The following is a 22,270-nucleotide window of genomic DNA, read 5'->3' as shown; positions in this document are numbered from 1 at the left end:
CTTGGACACCAATGGACTATTGACCTGTGAAAGCTGTCCACCATTTTTAAATGCACTCGGAGGTCCTTCTTGGTGAGGTGGTCCAGCATGCGCGCGTCCACCAAACACTCCATGAAGTAGCTGCGGTACTGAGGTAGACCTAGACTGGGCAGCCACTCGTTCCCGATCCACTCGTGGTTCATGTCCCCGTACGCCAGCGTCTAAATGATAAGCACGCTTTTCCTTTAACAACCGTGTCCTTTTGACTACAGAAGCTGCTTTGTGTAAAAACTATATTGCATATTCATTGGACGCTAATTATCATAATATTACAATAAAACAATTTTATATATACTACAGCTCAAAAGTTTGGAATAATTCATATGGTCATCAAGGTTGCATTTAATCGAGAAGACATTAAAAATAGTAACACTGTGACAATATTATTGCTGGGTCATTGTCTCAAACCAAACTAATTTCAGAAACTTCCCCAGCTCAAATGTTTGCTTTTTTTCCATATTTAAATTTCTCTGTAGAAAGACAAACATAAACAGTGATGAAAGTCAAAATATTAATTGTCAAAGATGTATATTTACGGAATAATCCAATAGTTTGTACAGGGAGGGTCAAAATAACAATTTGGTGCCAAGGTGTGTAAAATGACATTAGAAAGCTGCCAGCATCTTTATTTGATTTTTTTACACAAAGATTAGTAGCTCTGTTAGTAAAATCTGTAGACTTTTGCAATCTTTTACATGCTAATTGTATGTGTGCTGTATGACTGGGGGAAGCAAGATATATTTATACTACAAGTATTGTTTGTTCCTTAAACACAGTAACTATAAGCTGTTTAAACAGTTACCTACATTTGGTTATTGACCACTGAAAATGGGTAAAGTTCAAATATTTGGACACGCAATCACATTGGGCTCCCAAAATCTATGGGACTGAATCATATAGGTGCTTAAAAATGATGAGGCATGACAAAATTACAAAAACAGTACTTATGCCACTCGAGTGTGATCTACACAACTGTGCTGAAATGTTTTTTTGGTTGTAACTGGTTATTCTTTAGATATTCTTTTTTAAATGAAAAAGTCTCAGCTGTATGCAAAGTGACCCGTTATTTGGTTTGGATGACTGATAATGAGAACAATTTACCAATTCACTCAAGAAGCCATATTAAGATCTCCATATCTCTGCGTTTCAATCATTAAGGAAGGTGAAAATGAAGATACCAAAAGAAAAGTTTGTTAAGAACCAGAATCTAAAAGGATCTTAAGATATCTTTAACACTTCTTGAGTTACAGACATGCAAACTTGAGGCAAAAAGCACCAGAAGTGTCACTGTGATGAAACAAAGACTGCTAAAGTGAACAGATTTTACTAAAACACCTACCGATCTTGGTGTAAAAATCAAATAAAGATGCTTCCAGCTTTCTAAAGTCATTTTACACACCTGTAAACTGGCTCCAAATCTGTGAAAATTCTCATTTTGACCTCTCTCTCTACCAAATAGTGGATTATTCAGCAAATATAAATGTGTTACACTTCATTTTTTGGCTTTCATTACTATGTTTCTTTGTCTTTCTGCAGAAAATTTGAGCTGGTTAGTTAGCTCTGGTTGAGTTGACACAGAATGACCCTGCTATTCAAAATAGCTGTTTGCTATTTTAATACATTTTCAAAACTAATTAATTCCTTGGATGACAAAGCTACATTATCAGGAGCCATTACTCTAGTCTTCACATGACCCTTCAAATATCATGCTAATATGCTCGTTTCATGCTCATGCTATTACTATTGTGACAAAACCACTGCAAATGTTTGTTAATGCATGATTTCTGTTAGAAATGACTTTTACACTCTCACCTGTGACCAGCTCCCCTCCTCTGACTCTGACTTCTGCGGAGGCACAAGAAAATCAATCTATCTTTGTTACGTCTGCAAAGGGTTGCGCTATGCACATCTGTTCATTTTTCAAAGCACATGCATTGTTTCTTTGATAATATCGGTTCCAAAGTCGCACAGGAACGTCCGATTGTACATGCATCTGTTTTTTCTTTATTAAACCTGTAATGCGCAACAGCTCGCGCTGTAGACCAAACTGTAAGAAGACAAATAACTAGTGCATGCAAACACAATACATCACGTACAGACTACATCACATACATGAGGTGCATTCATCTTCGCTCTACTTATGACCGCCTTGCATTTTGCATTTGTCCCGAGCGTTTCCCTTCCGCGCTCGAGTTCCCAGTGATCGTTATGCTGATGAGGGTGAACCGTGATGATTGTATGAGGCTGTGATGAGGCTCAATGGAGAATAACGAGGCTACTTTTATTCTCTTTTGACTGATTACGTTTCATTCCAACATAAGAATGTTACATCTGTTCGGGCTTCTTTTTCAGAGCTGTTCAATGGCAAATTAGGCCCTTTATCGCTGCTGGTTCACCCATCTAAAGGTCATTAACACAGGATGTAATAGAAACACATGAGTTGGTTATTAAAGCTCAAATATATTTAGACAAATTGATGAAATCTTCCACTGCCCAATTAGCGACCGGAGCTCGCAGTCAACATGAAACCGCGTTCGTGACTCATTTTGCTTGTGTGCGTTTCCATGTTTGAAGAGGCTTTTGGACAGTCAAAGACCGTATGTATGGACTTTAGCTTTTTTTGTTATTTGCCATTACTTCAGTATCCTTCCACTGAAAGGAAGGTCATTTTAGAATGGAACTGTACATCAGGATTGTGTCCTACAAAAGTCTACAAGAGGCTGATTTCGATTTCATGTCGACTTTTGTGCTCCGTCTTGATTCTGTGAGACCAAAAAAACTTTGCAAACGGGGTCAGTAAGAGTAAGCAAAGGATTTTGTGAAAAAAACAACCCTAGTTTTGTTAGAGTTATAAAGGATGAAGTGACTGACCGTTTTGGAGGGGGCGGCAAGGGTCTCCATTTCCTCGTGGGTTACCCACACGTTACCCGACGGCTACGTGGGCGGCCCCAGAGATGAATCCGACAGGAAGGGCAAGCAGTGTTAAAGAAGAAGAGCAGCAGCACTGTAAGCCAATAGTGTTACAGCATCACAGTCAGATCATTAGCAAGACCCACAGAGTCAAAGGCCCGAGACAAACACGCATACAGAGAGCGCAAGCGCACTGAACGCACATCGAAAGTTGCGTCCCAAATCACCCACTGTACACTATGTACTTATTCGTTATGTACTCAACCGTGTAGTGTATGACATTTATAAGGTTATTATATCATTCAACATTGGCACTGCAGCAGTTGAGTGCGTGGTGTCCAACACTTTACACTTTCTTTTTTTGGTTACTTAAGTGCATCATCTGGGTATTTAACAGCACAGAATAGTACAAAATAATTCAGCCGCTGAATAAAAGAAAGAAATTGTGACTTTTTATGTCACAATTCTGACTTTTTTTTCCCCTCGCAATAGGAGTTTACATCTCTACCTTTTTCTCAGAATTGCGATACAAGCTCACAATTCTGACTTATTTTCACAGAATGCTGATATAAACTCACAATTTAGAGTTATAAAGTCAGAATTGCAAGATATAGTTTATAGTTCGAGTTTATATCGCACAATTCTGAGTTTATAACTCACAACTGCAAGTTTATATTACAATTTGGAGAAAAGGCAAAATTATGAGATATAAACTCACCTTTCTGAGAAAAAGTCATAATTGCAAGTTTATGTGTTTATACCGTGCTATTCTAAGAAAAAAGTCAGAATTGTGAGTTTATATCACTTTATTCTGACTTTATAACTCGCAATGGTGAGTTTATATCACAATTCTGAGAAAAAAAGTCCTAACAGTAAATTTTTATCTCGCAATTCTGACATCGTAACTCGCAACTGCGAGTTTATCACAATTCTGAGAAAAAAAAGGCAAAATTGCAAGATATAAACTCGTATTCGCGAGAAAAAAGTCAGAATTGCAAGTTCATATCTTGACTAGTTTATATGCGACTTTATTTCTCACAAACTGTATGTTTATATCATTTAATTTTGAGAAAAAGACTTTATTTCTCAGAATTGCACCTTCAGAATTGCGAGTTTATTTTTAGAAAATTGCCGTTTCTATCTCGCAATTTAGAACTCACAATTTCAACCTCATATTACAATTCACAGAAAAAAAAAACTAAATTGCGAGATATATACAACAATTGCAAGTTTATATATGACTTTATTTCTTAGTTTATATCATGCAATTCCCAGAAAAAAAGTCAGAATTGTTTATATCATAATTTTGACTTCATAACTCACAATGGTGAGTTTTTAATCACAATTCTGAGAAAAAAGTCATAATTGTACATTTTTATCTTGCAATTCTGACTTCATTTCTCGCAATTCTGACTTTATAACTCGCAATTGCAAGTTTAGATAACAATTCTGAGGGGAAAAAAAAGGAAAAATTGCAAGATATAAACTCATATTTCCGAGAGGAAAATCAGAATTCCAAGTTAATATCATGGCAAGTTTATATGCGACCTTATTTCTCGTATTCAATTGTACATTTATACCATAGAGTTCTGATGAAAAAGTCAGAATTGTGAATTTATATCATGTAATTCTGACTTTATAACTTGCAATGGCAAGTTTATATCACAATTCTGACAAAAAAAAGTCATAATTGTAAGTTTTTATCTCATAATTCTGACTTGATTTCTGCAATTGTGAGGTAATATCGCACAATTCTGACTTTATAACTTGCAGTTGTGAGTTTATATCTCACAATTCTGAGGGAAAAAAAGGCAAAATTGTGAGATATAAACTTGCACTTGCGACAAAAACTCAGAATAAGTTTATACCTTAGTGAGTTTATATGCGACTTTATTTCTCGCAAATTCCAAGTTTATATAATGCAATTCTGAGAAAAAAAGCAAAACTGCAAGATATAAACTCATATCTTTGTGAGATCTTGCGACTTATTTCTCACAATTAAGTTTATATCACAATTCTAAGAAAAAAAAAAAGTTTTTATCTCGCAGTTGCAAGTTTAGATTTCGCAATTCTGACTTTATAACTTGCTACTGCAGGTTTATATCTCACAATTCTGAGACAAAAAAATAAAAATGTGAGATAAAAAAATCACAATAACCTTTTTTCTAATTCAGTGGTGAAACGGCCTTCCATGTAATAGTGCATAAGTACGTGAATTGGGACGCACCTAAAACATTGTTCAGACTGACGGAACAGGAACTGCTGCTGAATGCAACGCAACTGCTTTTAACGTGCAAAATGAGCTGATGCCTTGAGCCTCGTACACACTGTGCGATTTTCTTTTGTCTCTGTCCTTTTGAGTAAAAAAAAAGTGAGCTCAAATGTTTGCAATGTCTTTATCTTAGAACAAAATAAGTCTTACAATGCAAGTACGAAATTTGTCTCAGACAGCCAGGTGTGCACAAAATCGTCCAGTGTGTATCACACTTTGTATAGTTAGTAGTTTATCAAGAAATGCTTTGAGAAGGACTACATAAAAACAACTCTCAAAAAGAAACACTTCAAATAAGTAAGCTGCAGTTTGACCGCTGGGATGTGCTGTGAACGTGTCACGATACCACGGCAGATCAGCTGTCGACTTTCCAGTTTCTCAGATCGAAGCAAAACACTATCACCATGACAACGGGACAAAATAAAGCTGCAGATGGGTTGAAAATTGCTGATGATGACGATCGGTTTCGTGACTATGGTGACTGACACTTATAGTTGACCGGTGCGATCTCATCATTATTTGACAAACAGTGTAAGACTCTGAATGATGAAACCAATGGGTGGTTTTGTTTTCGGACATTATAAATGTATGCTACTTAAAAGAAAGCAATTAAACCAAATTTGTGTGCCTGTGCCCGTGTGCGCACTCACGGTTCTAGATGTAGGGGGAGCCGAAGGGCTGGTGAGCGAGACCATCTCCTGGATGGCCAGGCGTAGTTTGAGGCGGTGCAGAGGATTGCTGATGCCGATCTCTCTCTGGATCTCGGTGTCCGACAGGGCCGACATGATAGCGCCGCTTTTTACGTTGGCACGACAAGCTGCGACGTACCACGCTGGCATCCCTAGCCACAGCTTTGAACACACACATTGTAGCATGATTAAACTTATATATATATTAAAGTACAAAGAATGCATTATAATGAGACTAGGAGGTCTACACTTGTGCAGTCTTCCAAGCCTCACCACTAGATGGCGCCATTGCTTTACATCTAATGATGTCAGCAAGTTATAAACATGAACTGATTCGTTCTGACCACAAACAAAAGTACATATCTCCCTCTCTACTTCATATTTACTGACGTTCATTCACTTTTGAACCCAGAAGCAGAAAACACTCAAATGACTTCAATAAACTGCTCATAAAATACAATTGTTAACACTGTATCTTGGCAAACTCTTATCAGTTACTGTTTTGGAAAAACATTGCAGTCATGTTACTACAACATAACACTTCAGTTGCATCATTCTAAAAGACACTGATCTCAGTATGCAATATGCAACTGTTGTGTTGTTGAGTCGATACAGCTAAAGTCTTATTTAGCTGCCATTAAAGAGCCATGAAGCTAGCTTAACCGCACAATAAACAATCTGTACCATTATATGGAACAAATACAGAAATAATTACCAGGACCCCACCCAGGCTGTCTTAATCACCTATTTCCTGTCTTCCATATTAGACTAATACATGGGCATAATAACAACTATTACTGGGAGGACTGTAAGACTTACGGAAATTTGTAATGGCCCTCATTTTGGAGCAATAATCATCACATTTACTTTTTTTCTTGACTGCTTAGCTGAATATATACAACATAAACATTGAACAGATGACAAATAGGATATTTAAAGGGGTAGCTCATCCAAAAACGAAACTTTTGTCATTAATTACTTTCCGTCATTTTGTTCAAAACCCGTAAGACCTTTGTTTATCTTCTCAACACAAATTAAGATATTTTTGATCAAATCTGAGAGCTTTCTGACCCTGCATAGACAGCAACACAACTGACACATTCAAGGCCCAGAAAGGTAGTAAGGACATCAATAAAATATTCCATGTGACATTAGTGGTTCAACTGTAATGTTATGAAGTTACGAGAATACTCTTTGTGTGCAAAATAAATAAAAAATAATGACTTTTTTCAACAATATCTTCTCTTCCATGTCAGTTTTCCACGTGTGTTCACAAGACGCATTTTTGGACCTTGAATGTGGTAGTTACATTGCTGTCTATGCAGGGTCACAAAGCTCTCCAATTTTATTAGAAATATCTTAATTTGTGTTCCCGAAGATGAACAAAGGTCTGGCAGGTTTGGAAAATCATGAAGGTGAGTAATTAATGACAGAATTTTCATTTTTGGATGAACTGTCAATTCTACAGTGGCAGGCGTGTAATTACCAACATCTGCCTTCTAGAAAATGGACATAATTGGATGTCATTACTCGCATAATTAATATTCATTAATATTCAAGCCAAGCTGATATGTTTAATGTGTCTTGCTTACTTTTCACATACACCTTGCATATATGAGCCATTCTACACAACTGGTGCAAAGTCAGAGTTAAAAACATGAGAAAAAAAAAAATCCACAAATTTTGTATGTATGCAAATTGTGTAATATCCCAGGAAAACATTACTAGTAATTGTGCAGTTAATTCTTAGTTTGTATTTTTAGAAAGTTTTGGAACATTTCTCCTCTCCCCAAAATTGTCACTACTGAAACACAGTAATATATAATTTAATAAGAAGGGTTACATTGAGATATTAAGATATTGCTTATATCTACCTTGTAAATACATTTTATTTAACATTCTATTTAACTTTTCAGAGGTAAATCAATAATTACAAATTTAACAATATTTCAAGTGTAATTTTAGATAATTTAGAACCTAGCTTAAAGATGCTAATCAGCACATAGTTACTAACACAGTTCTAAACAGTTGCACACATATAAAAATTACATGTTATGGAATAACTCCCAAAAAACAGTGTGTTTAATTGCAGAAAAAGGTGTTCTGTAGTGACGTTACTTAAAATTACAGAGATTTTCAGACTTTTGAACACATTTAGCTCAAAATGATCTACTCACAACTTGTAACTATGAGAAAGATGGACACAGGAATATTTCCTGATCATAAAAATAGGGGTGTAGTTTTATTTTTTTTTTATTATTATTACATAAAGTTCATCATTAACAAAAAAAAATATATATATATATATATATATATAATATTTTTTTTTTCACTTAACTTTTTTGCAAAATCAAAAAGATATTTTGAAAAACAACAATGAAATAAAATGGGGTTAGGGTTCGAGACAGCCACTTTCCAACCAAAAGTACCAAATAAATGATGATTTCGTATATTAAGCTTACTGATATTTTATATATTATTGTGGGTTTCAGTAAACAATAGAAAGATCTTAGTAAACATCTACCATTTCAATACATTAATTCTTTTCAAATGTGTTTTTTTGGTTGTGGGACAGTAGTTTGCACCAATTCTGTGGAATGGCCCATATACAGATACAAAGTATATACTTTTTTCATTCCCAAAAATGAGTACTGCCCACCTCCAACCATGCGACAACTGTAGGACCGTCCCACTGAGCAAAAGGTAACCCTTTTCTTCTGGCTTCTTCCAGCAGCTCGTGTCTAGAGAGAGAGCAGGTGACAGAGACAGAGCGAGACAGAGAGGAAGACAGATAAGGAGAAAGACAGAACCAGCTTAGAGATAATCAACTGAACAGAGAGAAAGGGAAAGGGCCATGTAGAGAGAGAAAGTGAGATGCTTTATCTGTCTCTGCCAGGTTTCCTGTCCTTTAATGGCCGATATCTGTTTATCAGAGCAACGCGGAACGTTTAAATACACAAGTTTCTTCTTAAAAGTTTCTTTCGTGTCCACTACTAGTCTGCAATTAACATGTAGCGTGACGAATGCTACCTTTTCATGTAATATCTGTAACAAACAGCACTCGAGCCAATATAATGCTCTGCTTGAGTTCACATCACTCCATAATTTAATTCAAGGTTTGAGTCGTCTCTTAAACGCAGTCTGGGTTTCTGGTTAAGAATCAAAGACGAGGTTTTCGGTGGGATTAAATGAAGGAAGGAAACTAAGGGTCGGTCACGCTGAGATGCCAGCTAACTGAAAGTTGCGGTTTCTCAGATAAACGTATCGTGACATTTCCTCGCTGTGTTCTGATTCTAGTCTATGAAACGCTTTAGGAAACTGGAATACTGTGACTTATCGAGGGAAAACAGAAACGCCTTTTCTTTGAACCCTATTTTGTGTTTGTCTTGATAAATATTTGCGCTTTAAGACAAGGCTGCTATCATCAACTCTCATCAGAGTTTCACGCAGAAGCTTTCTACGCAGATCTCCGCTGGGAAATATGTCTAGCTTTTCTCAAGGTTGTCACTTTACAGGGGCCGAAGGACTTGTAACATAGAGTGTGTCCTCAGCAATGTTTCAATATCTCTCTTCCGCTAACGTCTGAATGTCAGAGAGCACACGTTTTCAAGGATCCGTCAATATTCAGAGACATTTCTAGCTAAGGTTTCACCTTTAGTTGAACTGTGTAGGAATACTGAGGACATTTGGCTACAGAACAAGTAGAGGTGAGTATTTTATGATGTGCAGATGTTGCGGTGGACTATAAGGCAGAGACAGTAGGGTGTTCCTCCCTTAGAGAGCAGCTTCGTAATCCAACCACATGTTTGGGGTGTACGGTAAGGCCACTTCAAGTGTTCAGTACTGACACATGCTGTAGTGAGTGATGGTTCTGTCTGCACAAATCAAATCTCAAAACCGCACCAAACTGGTGCTGGTGATGGTGCAAGATCTGGTTCTGTGCTTGGGTGGACTGTTTTTACTTGAGAGTCGATGTAAATTACTTTTGTTATGACGTAATCTTTAAATCCTGATTCAGACTATACAATTTTAGTTCGATTTTGGCACAATCTGCTCGGGATTTGTAAGCGACAATGGGTGTTGGAACACAAGATTCAGTCGTTTCATCTTGTGTAGTGTGTCATGTTGGATGACAACCAAATCCACATCTGCGATGACCACCACGTCACCACAGAAAGACTAGCGTGTTTAATTTTTTCAGTCGTCCACAACTAGTTTCGTCATATCTGTGACACTGGCCAACAGGAACACAGGAGGACTACCATGACAGAGTAAAAAACAGTCAAATAAAAACTATTTTACCTCAGTTCTCTTTATAGGGCCCTATGAAATCCATTTTATTTTTTCCCAATTCCGTTCCGTTTTTTTGTTTTTTTTTAATTTTTCTGAACTCCTTTTTAATGGTTAAATTAAATTTTATTAATCAAAGAGCTAATGTCTAATAAATTAAATTCATGAAACTTATACAATTTCACATCAATTTAATAAAGATTTAACAAAAATGACATGTTTAGGGCCCTATGAAATGGTTTATTTTTTCTCACCATATGTTTTGTTGTTATCAAATTCTGTTTTAGCATGTCTAATTATTTGAATGCATATTGAATGCATCAAATTTATTCTTAAAATAGCCTTATGAAAGTTTTTTTTTAACCTCAGAAATTCTTTTCATTTCATTTATCTATTAATTATTAAAAAATTAAGCAAACTTTTTTTGGCAAACAAAGGGGAAATTTACTATTAAAATTAAAACATGGAAGACATGTTGTGTGATTATACCCTAAAAAATAATATTTGTTTCATTTTAGTAGTAATAGTAGTAGTAGATATATATTTGGCACAATGTCTTCAAGTTAAACCAGTCTTTTATTTTGACTGGTTGCCATGTCTACCTTTGCATTTGTGTGTATGATATAATGCTAGTTTTCCTAAAATGGAACGGTCAAATGCTCATGAAGTGACTCTCAACAGATACTGTTCATGTATTTATGTCCTCATTTAGTGAGACGACAGACGCTGAAATTACCGTGAGCGTCACATGTGCTTCAGTGTGTGTAGTAAACAAAACCGCTTGTCTGCTCCATTCATTAAAACAGAGCACATGCAGGATTCATATTTAAATGGTGTTTTTGCGGTGTAATATTTACGGATACTAGTCTATATTGCGGTTTGATTTAAGTGTAATGACCTACTTTTGATTAATTAATTCAAACTTTGACAAATTCTGTGACATTCCGCGTTATTCAGTAAATTCTTTTATGACTGGATTCTGTGATTTCGTCCGTGTTTTCCGCATCGCGGAAATCATAGTGCCCTATCTTTAACAGTCCATACTCTACTCTTCATGCAACCCAAATTTGTGTCCACTTTCAGGTTTTCTTTTTTTGGGATTTTCTGTCGACAGAACAGAGCAAAATACCATTGTTTGTTTACGCTCATGGCAGCTTCTGTTTAGTCCCGCTGTATCAATAACGGCACCCACACTGTTAAAGACGGCAGGCAATGAATGGTTGAGTAGCAACATGTTGTCTGACATGTTTCTTGTTCATGACACAAGAAGATTTTAGGCATTAAAATCGCATAACCTGACACTGTGACTGTTGCAACTGACAAAAAATTGAGTAGTCTGAACCACCCATAAGCTGCAATTCTTATAATCTTTTTCCTAGTTATGGAAACATATTTTAGCATTATATATAATTTCATTTCTTTATGCAGCTTAGTTGAACAGCTTAAGTTGGTGTTTACGATAAACCCATGTAGCTGTTCTCCAATTTGGTCAATGCTGGTATGAAATAAATCCTGGAACATAAAGGTGCATGTTTCGATCCTTTTTGAAATGTTGCAAGTTCAAAGCAAAATGCAACACTGCAACTATTTCTTTTCGGAACAAAGAAAAAAATCTCTATTTTAGTATCTAATCGACACATTAAAAATGTGGTTCATCACGGTGACTCCTGGCCTGAATAAGCTGTTACTAAAAGCTAATAAAATGGACCCGACAGTTAGAGTCGGAAGTAACAACAGATCTTTTCTTCTGTATTGTCACATGCATCCAAATGAAACAAATTATCGAAAAAAAAAAAAAACAGTAAACTGTCTAAGCCATATCTGAATATGAACTTGCAGTCAATCGTAAGAAAGCCGACTTTAAGGCTACATTCACACTGCAGGCAAATGTGGCCCAAATCCATTTTTTATTTATTTAATTTTTTCCGTTCACTGTGACTTTCTCATGACAGTTTGAACAGCAGAATCCACATGGAATCTAATCTTTTCAATTCCGATTTGTGCCACTTCTACGCAAAACAGGGCCTGTATCATAAAAATTTCAGAACACTTGTCACATTGCGCATAATTTTGCTAGCTTCTGCAGCAGATCACACTATAAATAAATGCATAATCGCTTACTTTAAGTGCGCTGCGCAAGTGTTGCCAAGTCCACCGTTTTCCCGCAGAATTTGGCTACTTTTTCACTGTTGCCACGAGTTGATTTTCAACTCTGTGGGTTGAAGCGACCCTAATTGCGTGATATTTACCTCCCGAAACGTGATTGGGCTAGTTTTGAAGTGCAATTAGTCGAAAACCTGGCAACCCTTTTCGTATTGTGTTTTTGTGTATGCAGGTCAGTTCAGAACCATGATCTCTTTACACTGGAAATCTGATATTGGCCACATTTAAAACAACAATGTGAACAGTTATATAAAAAAACAAATCTGAGCAAAAATCGGAAATGAGCGCTAAGACTCGCAGTGTGAACGTTGCCTAAAAGTCAGTTTGTCCAAGACTAGTCGTTCCCAGTTCAAACTGGCAGGTTTAATGGGCTTAATTGTCCTACTTTGGTGGAAAAATACAGCACTGAACCAGATTTGGCACCGGCACCACACTGACTGTAAACCCTCCGGTGGCCGTGAACTGTCTGTGTGCTGTAAAGGCAATAAGGCCTTTGTGGTGGTGGTGGTGGTGGTGGTGGTTGTGATGTATCTCTCCTCGTCTTTACGTGTTGGACTGCATATGTTCAGGTTGAATGTAATGCGTATGAGTGACTTCTTCTGAACATACTGTAGCTGGGGAGGGAGAGAAACAGTTATGAGAGAAAACAAAATGAAAAGAAAAAGAGCAGGGAAAGAAGTCAATGAGTTGACAGTCCATAACCAGAAACGAGACCTGGTTATTGAATACGGCACACGATGCACACACGCACGCACGGACACGCGCACGCACACGTACACGAGAGGAGAAAGGCCTCGGCATGGCAGATCGAGAACAGGTTGTTATAAAGGCACACATTCTCTCTCCAGGCAGAGATGCATCCTCTATAGAACTGCAGAGGGGGAGAATCACATTTACAGTCAAATGAAAAAGAAAGGCAGAGGCGGGGGTCTCTAGATGGACAGAAAGGAAATGCGTCGGACCCCCCCTGAAGATAGACACACACTTTAGGAGCATGACGACAGACACGGACAGAGCGTCGACAGTGGAAAATGCAGCAAGTCTCGGCAACACAAACTAAACTTACCCGCTGATACAGAGTCAGATGAGGAGAAAAAGAGATATAGAGAGAGAGAAAAGAAAAATAGAGAAAGCGATGGGAGACAAAATTAAATGCTTGTTATTGAGCATACTGTATGTAGACTTTAGAAAAAACACCTCAGCTCAGAGACGTGCATTACTGTTGGGAATTGTCGTATTTTTTTGCACTTATTGGTCACAATTGAACAGATCTACTTTTGTTTGAATTTTTTTCGTTCATCATACAGCATGCAGAAAGTGTGACAGCGCAATGGAAACGGTGAAGAGCTGCCTTCGCGTGGCGCCGCGATGGATGAGGCCGACACGAGTCAAGTTACATAAAACGGTCACATTCAACCATTAGCGTTAAGGCAAAGAAACGTGATATTTGGCAAGCATCACATGACATGCTGTAAACACATCCAAGTATGCAACAATGTCAAGCCTGCTATGAAAGGCACATTTTCATGTTAACATACATTTAACAAACTGCAAATGTACATTAATCTAAATAGTAGTAGTACACAGTAGATAACAGGCTGTCTCAAACATGTATGCAAATGATCCAGTGTACTTAAATGTTTAACAAACTATATTGATACTGAAAATGCATTATTTTTCAAAGTAATTAACATAAGGCCCAAAATATACTCTACACGAATACATTATTATGAATGCAAGTTAGTTGCACAAACTTTAACATCACATCTTAGCCAAGTTTCCAACCGAATTGACGCAAAAACCCAAGGCACTATAATGCATCCAGATGGGCCATAAGTTCAAATATAGTTTTATAAGATTCGGGGCCAAGGCACTGATTACCTTCATAAAAATGTGTTGGGTGTATAATCTGAACTTGTCAGATACTTACTTCTTTTTAAGCCTGCGATCTTTCTCGGCCTGTGTTCCCAGTTTTCCCACCGCCATATCCTGACCTAAAAGCTCAGGATCGGATACATTCCCTACTGATGGAGAAGATCCATTAAAACATCACCTGATAATGTTAGTGTAATAATTATATGTACATTTAACTTTAGATCAGTGTTTTAAATCAGATTTAATGAGGACTGCATTTTCTGTGATATATACAAAGCTTGACTCAAATCTTCCCTTTTATAGCTTATATGTGACCCTGGCCCACAAAACCTTTTTTGGTCTTGGGTGTATTTGTAGCAATAACCAAAAATACATAAATTGTATGGGTCAAAATTATCAATTTTTCTATTATGCCAAAAAACATATTAGGTAACGATCAAGTTCCATAAAGATATTTTGTACATTTCCTACTGTAAATATATCAAAACTTAATTTTTGATTAGTAATATGCATTGCTAAGAACTTAATTTGGACAACTTTAACAGCGATTTTCTCAGTATTTAAATTTTTTTTCACACCCTCATATTCCAGATTTCCAAATACTGTCCTATCCTAACAAACCACACCTCAGTGGAAAGCTTATTTATTCATCTTTCAGATGATGTATAAATCTCAATTTCAAAAAACTGACCCTTATGACTGGTTTTGTGGTCCAGTGTCACATATGTCTATCATATTTCTATGTTCTTACTTTGTCCTGGTCCCATAATCTCTTTCCCCAGCTGTCCCAGTCTGGCCTTCTCTTTCTTCCCAAACAGTCGTCCGATGGAGGACTTGATGCCCTTCTTCTTTGGCTGTTTGTGGAGGGAGTCTTGACTGCTGGCTACACTGCTCAGAGCACTGGCCTCCGTCTCTAATGCAGCCGTCAGGCTGGAGACAGACAAACAGATTAACAGTGGGAAAGTCAGGTTATGTTTGTACGCAGCATGCGTCTGGCTGCTGTCTTTTTGCCGTCTCACCGTGCGTCATTGTGCGAAGAAGCGGGTAGCGTGTGGGTCATGCGGACTTGGCGAGGTGTGGGAGGTGGCGAGGTCTCGCATTTGATGGTGGCCTTGTCCTCTCGACCGTCCTCGTCCACCGCTGCGATCTGTGACGGACGGAATTTAAATTAAACAGACAGTTCACCCAAAAATAAAGATACCCTCACATTGATCCAAAACTGTATTACTTTCTTTTTTCTGTCAAACATAAAAGAAGATATTCTGAGACATGTCTCAGTGTGTTTTTTGCACATATAGTCAATAAGCGCCAATATTTTTTGATTCCCAGCATTCTTCTAAATATCTTGAGGTTAAGTTTTTGGGTGGAAAACACAACGTTTTTTAAAAATACATGTATTTTTTCACTCTGAATTACTAATAAAGACATTTTTGGTCCTAATTTACATTAGGTGGTCTTAACTACTGTCTACTTGGTAAAATACCTGCATGTAATTACATCTGTAATTAATTTCTGTAATTACATCTATAAATTACACGGTTGACCAATCCCATACACCTCAACCAACCCTTAAAGCTACCCATACCACCTGTCCACCTAAACCGTCTCACCTCAATAGCAGCAAAAGTGTTCTGCAATACAATTTAAACACAATAAGTACACTGTACTTATTATTTAATGTAACTACATAGTAAAAGCAACCTAATATAAAGTGGGACTGTATTGATCAATAATAATCAAAAGTAACAAATTTCACTGATACACTGATTTTTTAAAACTGTAAATAATTATTAAAAATGCGTTATTTGTACGTAAAAATATTTACCAATAATTATTTGTGACTCTGGACCACAAAACTAGTCTTAAGTAGCACGGGTATATTTGTAGCAGTAGCCAACAATATTTTATATAGGTCAAGATGATCGATTTTACTTTTATGTAAAAATCATTAGGATATTAAGTAAAGACCATGTTCCATGAAGATATTTTGTCAATTTCCTACCGTAAATATATCGAAACTATTAGTAATATTAATTTCTAAGAATATTTGGACAACTTTAAAGGCGATTTTCTCAATATTTTGACTTTTTGCACCCTCAGTTTCCAGATTTTCAAATATTTGTATCTCAGCCAAATATTGTCCTATCCTAACAAACCATACATCAATGGAAAGCGAATTTATTCAGCTTGATGTATAAATCTCAATTTGACCCTCAATTGACCCTTGTGGCTGGTTTTGTTGTTCTGTTATGGATAATCCTCAGTATTGTTGTTTTATTGACCAGTACAAACATTTAAACATCTTTGTTTAAGGAGCAAAATAGTAGAGAATTAGGTACATTTGGCAGTGGGACAAGAAAAATAGTCTTTTTTAACCATAAATCTCATTAAATTTTGATATATTTTATTCATTCCATTCACTCTCTTTGACTGTACCCAATTCAGTTCAGCTCTAGCTCATGAAATGGAAATGGAAAAATGTTTTTAAATTCAAATTTTTGCCTAACCCTGGTGTCTTTTCAATAAAAAATAATCATGGCAAATACAATGAGCTCTTTTGTGAAGCGACCACATGTTATAATTACCTTTCTCCTGTGTTTCCGCAAGTCACTGGGCTGCAGAAACAGAAAACAAAAACATTAACAGGTTAATGCATACTGGATAGTCATGAGGCATTCAAAGCAACACAACATGATGCAGAAACTGCAGAGAAATGACTAGGAAAGCTATAATACAGCAATTGATTGAGAGACATCATACTGTGTCATTTGTGAGTTAACCAGCACTGCAATTTGCATGAAAAAAGGCTTTTGTAAAGCCCCAAAGATGTTATGTAGCAAGTGCCTTACATTAAAACAAAACCAAAAATCATGTTAAATTTTAAATGACCATTTTTCTCCCTCTATGGGAGGGGTCTCCAAACTCAGTCCTGGAGGGCTGTGTCCTGCAGAGTTTGAAAGTAAGTAAGACCTTGATTAGCTGGTTCAGTTGTTGTGTTTAATTAGGGTTGGAGCTAAACTTTGCAGGACACCAGTCCTCCAGTACCAAGTTTGGAGACTCCCAATCTATGGTCAACATTGCTAATATCTAAAAAGATAGGGCTGCCCTTGACTAAAGATTTTTCTGGTCGACTAGTAGTCGTTTATTTTAAGCACTGTTCGACTATTAGTCGCATGTTTATTAACAAACCATAATAATGAGCCTTTAATTGCCTACATAGTCCAATAAGCATTCAAGTGCACGCAAAAAAGCTTATAATATAAGGTATAATAGGCAGATATAATAATTATGATTATGTCAAGGAAAAACAGCAAATAGACTGCATTAACATTTTTTTAATTTATTGAAAACTACTGCTTTCTTTGTTTTTGCCTTAAGAGATGAATTCTGTGACACTGACTCATCATAGCGATAGCCTATATGCATTTTCACACGGACTACATAATCTGAGAATATGTGTTTTCTATTTGAATTGGTTCATTTAAAAGTAGACATTTCACGTTTTTCATGTCTGTAACGTAAGTATACACAGAGTTTCGAAGCGACACACTCAAGTTCACAGAGGCCAAGAAGGCAAAAAGAGTATCCTGTTTGCTTTAATTATTTTACAAAAGCGCAACGTTTTGTTGTTACTCTGAGTGCACATAAATACACATAGTCTTTACAGATTCGAAAGATGTATTACTTTTATCTGTATGACCAAAAATGACAGAGTATTTTAAGTGCAAATGATCACACCGGTGCCTCCATCTGTCATGCTGTGAGCGTGCTACTATACTCCACACAGACACTTCAATAGCGCACATTTTTCTAGGTTAACATTAGATTGAGCTACCATGTAAAGTTGCTACTACATACATCTTTCAGACGAAAAGCCATATTTGAGGTCAATGAATGATAGTTGAGCGTATGGATGTCCTGCCCGATGTACTATTACTACACAGACCAGCCATTAATGATCTGTCCGTTACGGACTTTGTGCATTCCGAAATACATGGGTTTAGTTTTTTTTCCTGCAGCTAAGCAACTAATAACATTTTGGCTGACAAAGCCTCTTCTCGTTGACTAACGGTTAGTCGACTATTAGGGGACAGCCCTATAAAAAGATCAAATGTACTGTAAATGATATGACCCCTGTTGGACAAAGATACAGATGGACTCGTATACCAGTGTCATGACCCCCATACGCTCCATGTCGCGAGCAGGGCTGCGCGGGGTGAGTTTGGGGGTGGAGTGTCCGCTGGGAGGGGAGGACGAAGCAAGGGAGGATGCGGTGGCCGAGGCAGTGATGGAGGCTCCGGGATGGTGCACCCGTGCCAGGTTCAGCCCCTCCAGGCTCACGCTTGCCACGCGGTTCTCGATTTCCTCTGCCCTCAATTCTGTCGACTCCTTCTCTTCTTGGATGAGCCTGGAGAAACAAGGGAAAAAGAGCCCACAGTGAGTCAGAAATTACAGCGTATGATATTAAGCTAATGGCATTTTGATTTACAACATTACTGGAGTGCTGAGCTTGCTGGGTAAATAATTTGGGCAACAGAACTAAAAACAATGCAGCTTAAACATCTAATTAGCTCTTACAGTAGCACATGAATAGCTGAACACTAAAATGAACCTAAAAAGCAGCCACACTTTTGTTCATTAGAGTATCAAATTCTGGATGCTGTCTTAACGCAAATATTTTTTTACTAAACGCACATTTGAGTTGCTACAATGTTTACTTGTAATTGTGTTTTAGAAGATAATATAACAGCTTCTGTAAATCTGGCATGACTTTTTTCAGCCCAAGCGCAGGTGTCAGGTTTATGAAGCGAGATTGTTAAACTGTTTTTTTAGCTGTAATATGCTGCGCTGTGGGTTTTAAGATGCCCGTCTCCATCAGGTGCGTGTATATAAAGAGATAAAATGGCACGGCCATGATGACTCGATTATTGAGTTACGAGGGGAAAATCTCCAGCAGGAAATGCATTAAGTCTGTGGAGACTGATGTTCTCGGGGGGCTCAGAGAATCTACATACTGCCTTTGTGACATGAGGTTATAACTTTAGGCACGGTTTTAGACAGCCTTGCTTTAAAGCTACTATATAAAGAGATTAAGCCAAAAAAGTAAAACAAATTGGCTGTTTAAATTTCATTTTGCGTCTGCTGTTCACCTTCAAATCGAAAAATGGCAAAATAAGCAATAATAAGCTCAGAGAAATAATGAGTTCTTGTGCTTTACTGGCCAAAGACTGAATCGCTTGGTTCAGAGAACGCTTGAGGACACGACCAACAATGCTCAAGGATCGCAAAACTGCAGTTTACTGCCGTAACATTCGACAGCTCTTGTAGTGGATGTTTTTCTTGGCCTCGGATTATTGAGTATCTTGTAAAGCAAATATCGAGTGGGCTGCAAACAATTAAACACTGACCATTTGTCAAGTATTTAACATGTTTGCAGTTAGTTGTTAGACATTAAGCAGTTTCATGTCTTCTATAGCCCAAAAGCACAAAGACCAAAGCTGGTGCTTTATCAAAAGCAGACCACGACTAGGGGGAGAGAAATAAACAGTGCACAGGGGGGACCATCTTTCTTCCTGCTGTAATCAAAAACCCCAGCACACATTAGAGGCAGAGTTTAATAGCATAGTGAGCAGTATTTGTACACAGGTAATCAAATAAAGTTGAACACACACACTGTACTGCACGTTATATACTCTATGAGGTTGGACTACTTTTTCGTATCTCGATGAAACTTACATAAAAGGAGCTTCTGACCAAAAATAAATGTGGGAAATAACAGGACACAGAACTATCTAAAAAATTCAAACTTGTCCACAGTGAGTGGCTCTTTGTGAATTTAAAATGACCCCTGAAACAACTCCAACCAAAATCCAACTAAAGTTGCATAAAAATGGCTGAAGAAAGACTCTCCGTCTGTTCTGGCCTCTTCAAATATTAATCACACATTTCCACTGAATTGGACAAAATTCAAATTAGATTTGAATAAAAACCAAAGGGCAGAGATGGTTTATTTGTTAATTTGTTATTAATTTGCTTTTGGCAGCCTTAGGTGTAAGTGCAAGTGCTAGCCAGACAGTTGTGATATTAAGGAGATACACTGCATATATATGCTAATCCCAGAAATTATGTAAATCAGGAACTGCAGAAATGTCCACATGGAAGATGTGGAACCACTCGTGATCAATAACTACTGGGCTCACGCCTCATGATCTCAAGTGTCAAATTAGTCTCCACCTTATGCACTGCACTGTAAAAAACAATTTGCTGAGTCAACTTAAAATAATTTGTAACCTGGCTGCCTTAAAATTTTAAGTTCAGTCAACTCAAAAAAACTTTATTCAACTTGAAATGTTAAATTATACTAAGTGACAACTTAGATATTTGAGTTGAATCAACTTAAAATTTTAAGGCAGCTGGGTTACTTACCCATCTGTTAAGTTTAGCAAACATCTAAGTTGTTACTTTGTACAACTTAACATTTCAAGTTGACTAAATTTATTTTAGTTGACTGAACTTAAAATTTTAAGGCAGCAGGGTAACAAATTATTTTAAGATGACTCAACAAATTGTGTTTTTTATTTTTTACAGTGTGCGTGAACAGCCTATAAGAGAAACCCTGAGCTCTAGCTAATATTTTAATCAGCATATATGCCACCTGAAGGTACAATTCGTCTTATGATAGCACCTTTTCTTGTTTTTATTCTTTCTAGAACATATGTGTAGCTGAATCCTGATTCTGAGTCCCTGTAGAGATGTACAAATACTAATAAATGTAACACTTAAAACATCTAAAAACGAGTGAAGGGATTAGCTAGGGAATAGAAGGTTATATGTAGGTTACGGGAAGAAAACTTGAATAATGAATCAACGCTTCTAAGGCGCAAAAGTGACAAGTTCAATTCCTAGTACTGTACTTTCTAAACAAAACTACTAAGATAACAGTGAAGGAACTTGTCCATGTGCCAGGAATCATCCACTGGAACGCCACTCTCTCGTGATGGCATGTACAACAGTTAGCGGAAGCTAAAGATTATGGTTTATAAAGTTTTATATATGAAGAGTTCAGATGCAAAACCAGCTAAAAGCCATCTCGGTCAAAAAGGAGATAATGATACTGAGTGAATGCTCTCGACACATATTATACGTCCATCAAATACTTTTTCTTCAAACTCGCTAACATACCAGCCTCAGCCCAATCAGAAGTACTGGTACTTACATAGAAACCTATACATCTGAGCCTGATAAAAATGCATTTTTTAAAGAAAGACGTCAGATGGATTTAGCTGGTTTTGCATCTGAACTCTTCAAACGCATTGATTCACTTCATAAGGTCTTTATTAACCCCCTGGAGGCAAATGGAGTACTTTTTATGATGTATGGATGGTGTTTTTTGGGCTTCAAAATATTAAACCCTATTCATTGCGACTATAAAGACTGGAAGAGCCAGGACATTTTTTAATATGACTCTTACTGTATTTGTCTAAAAGAAGAAACTCTTTATATACTCTATATATACACCTAGGACAGCTTGAGGGTGAGTAAATCATGGGGTAATTTTCACTTTTGGGTGAACTATCCCTTTAACACTTGAATACACTAAAGGAATCAGAACATATTTTAAAACAACAGCCACAACTGCTGACTTTGTAAATGGTTACAGAAAAATTTGGGCATCAAACACCACACAACTAAGGATCACACACCACCTTTTTTAAGTTAGGCACAGAAATTTGTTCCTTGTTGCTAGGAAACACATGCCGAATGAAAACAATATGTGTTCTAAAATTGACTCAAAATATCAAACATGTTTGATGTTTTTCGACTAAACAGATTCATATTCTTAAGCAAAAAATAAATAAATAAATAAATAAAAATCATTATATTTTTGGTTATTTTCTGCAGCTGTAGCTGCACAGAATCTGCAGACTGGCACTGATATTCAGAAACAAGCACCAACTCCTCCAGACTGCAAATGGGTAGAAAAAGAGTAAAACTGAGAATGAAAAGACCACAGAGATTTTTATAACTGTGG

General features: G+C 36.9%; 1 protein-coding gene across 12 annotated transcripts in view; it reads right to left on the bottom strand.

The window, feature by feature from the left end:
* The window catches only part of ppfia2 (PTPRF interacting protein alpha 2), a 214,503-nt gene that overhangs the window by 15,828 nt on the left and 176,405 nt on the right, over positions 1-22,270 (bottom strand). For 5 of the 12 annotated variants that reach the window (XM_051107597.1, XM_051107589.1, XM_051107592.1 and 2 more), the window contains 10 exons: positions 18,406-18,646; positions 16,824-16,853; positions 15,258-15,385; positions 14,990-15,168; positions 14,294-14,384; positions 8,570-8,651; positions 5,872-6,072; positions 2,911-2,973; positions 1,852-1,884; positions 25-200 (listed from right to left, as the gene is read on the bottom strand). In XM_051107597.1, coding sequence (XP_050963554.1) covers positions 25-200; positions 1,852-1,884; positions 2,911-2,973; positions 5,872-6,072; positions 8,570-8,651; positions 14,294-14,384; positions 14,990-15,168; positions 15,258-15,385; positions 16,824-16,853; positions 18,406-18,646 — 1,224 coding nt within the window. Of the gene's footprint in view, positions 1-24; positions 201-1,851; positions 1,885-2,910; positions 2,974-5,871; positions 6,073-8,569; positions 8,652-13,429; positions 13,445-14,293; positions 14,388-14,989; positions 15,169-15,257; positions 15,386-16,823; positions 16,854-18,405; positions 18,647-22,270 lie in introns of all 12 variants that reach the window. The other 7 variants (XM_051107593.1, XM_051107590.1, XM_051107594.1 and 4 more) reach the window with 3 other exon arrangements.

This window comes from Labeo rohita, chromosome 4 (genome assembly GCF_022985175.1).
Source record: "Labeo rohita strain BAU-BD-2019 chromosome 4, IGBB_LRoh.1.0, whole genome shotgun sequence".
Taxonomy (NCBI): Eukaryota; Metazoa; Chordata; class Actinopteri; order Cypriniformes; family Cyprinidae; genus Labeo; species Labeo rohita.
Note: the sequence above shows the minus strand (reverse complement) of the source record. Positions and strands in the feature narration are given on the sequence as shown.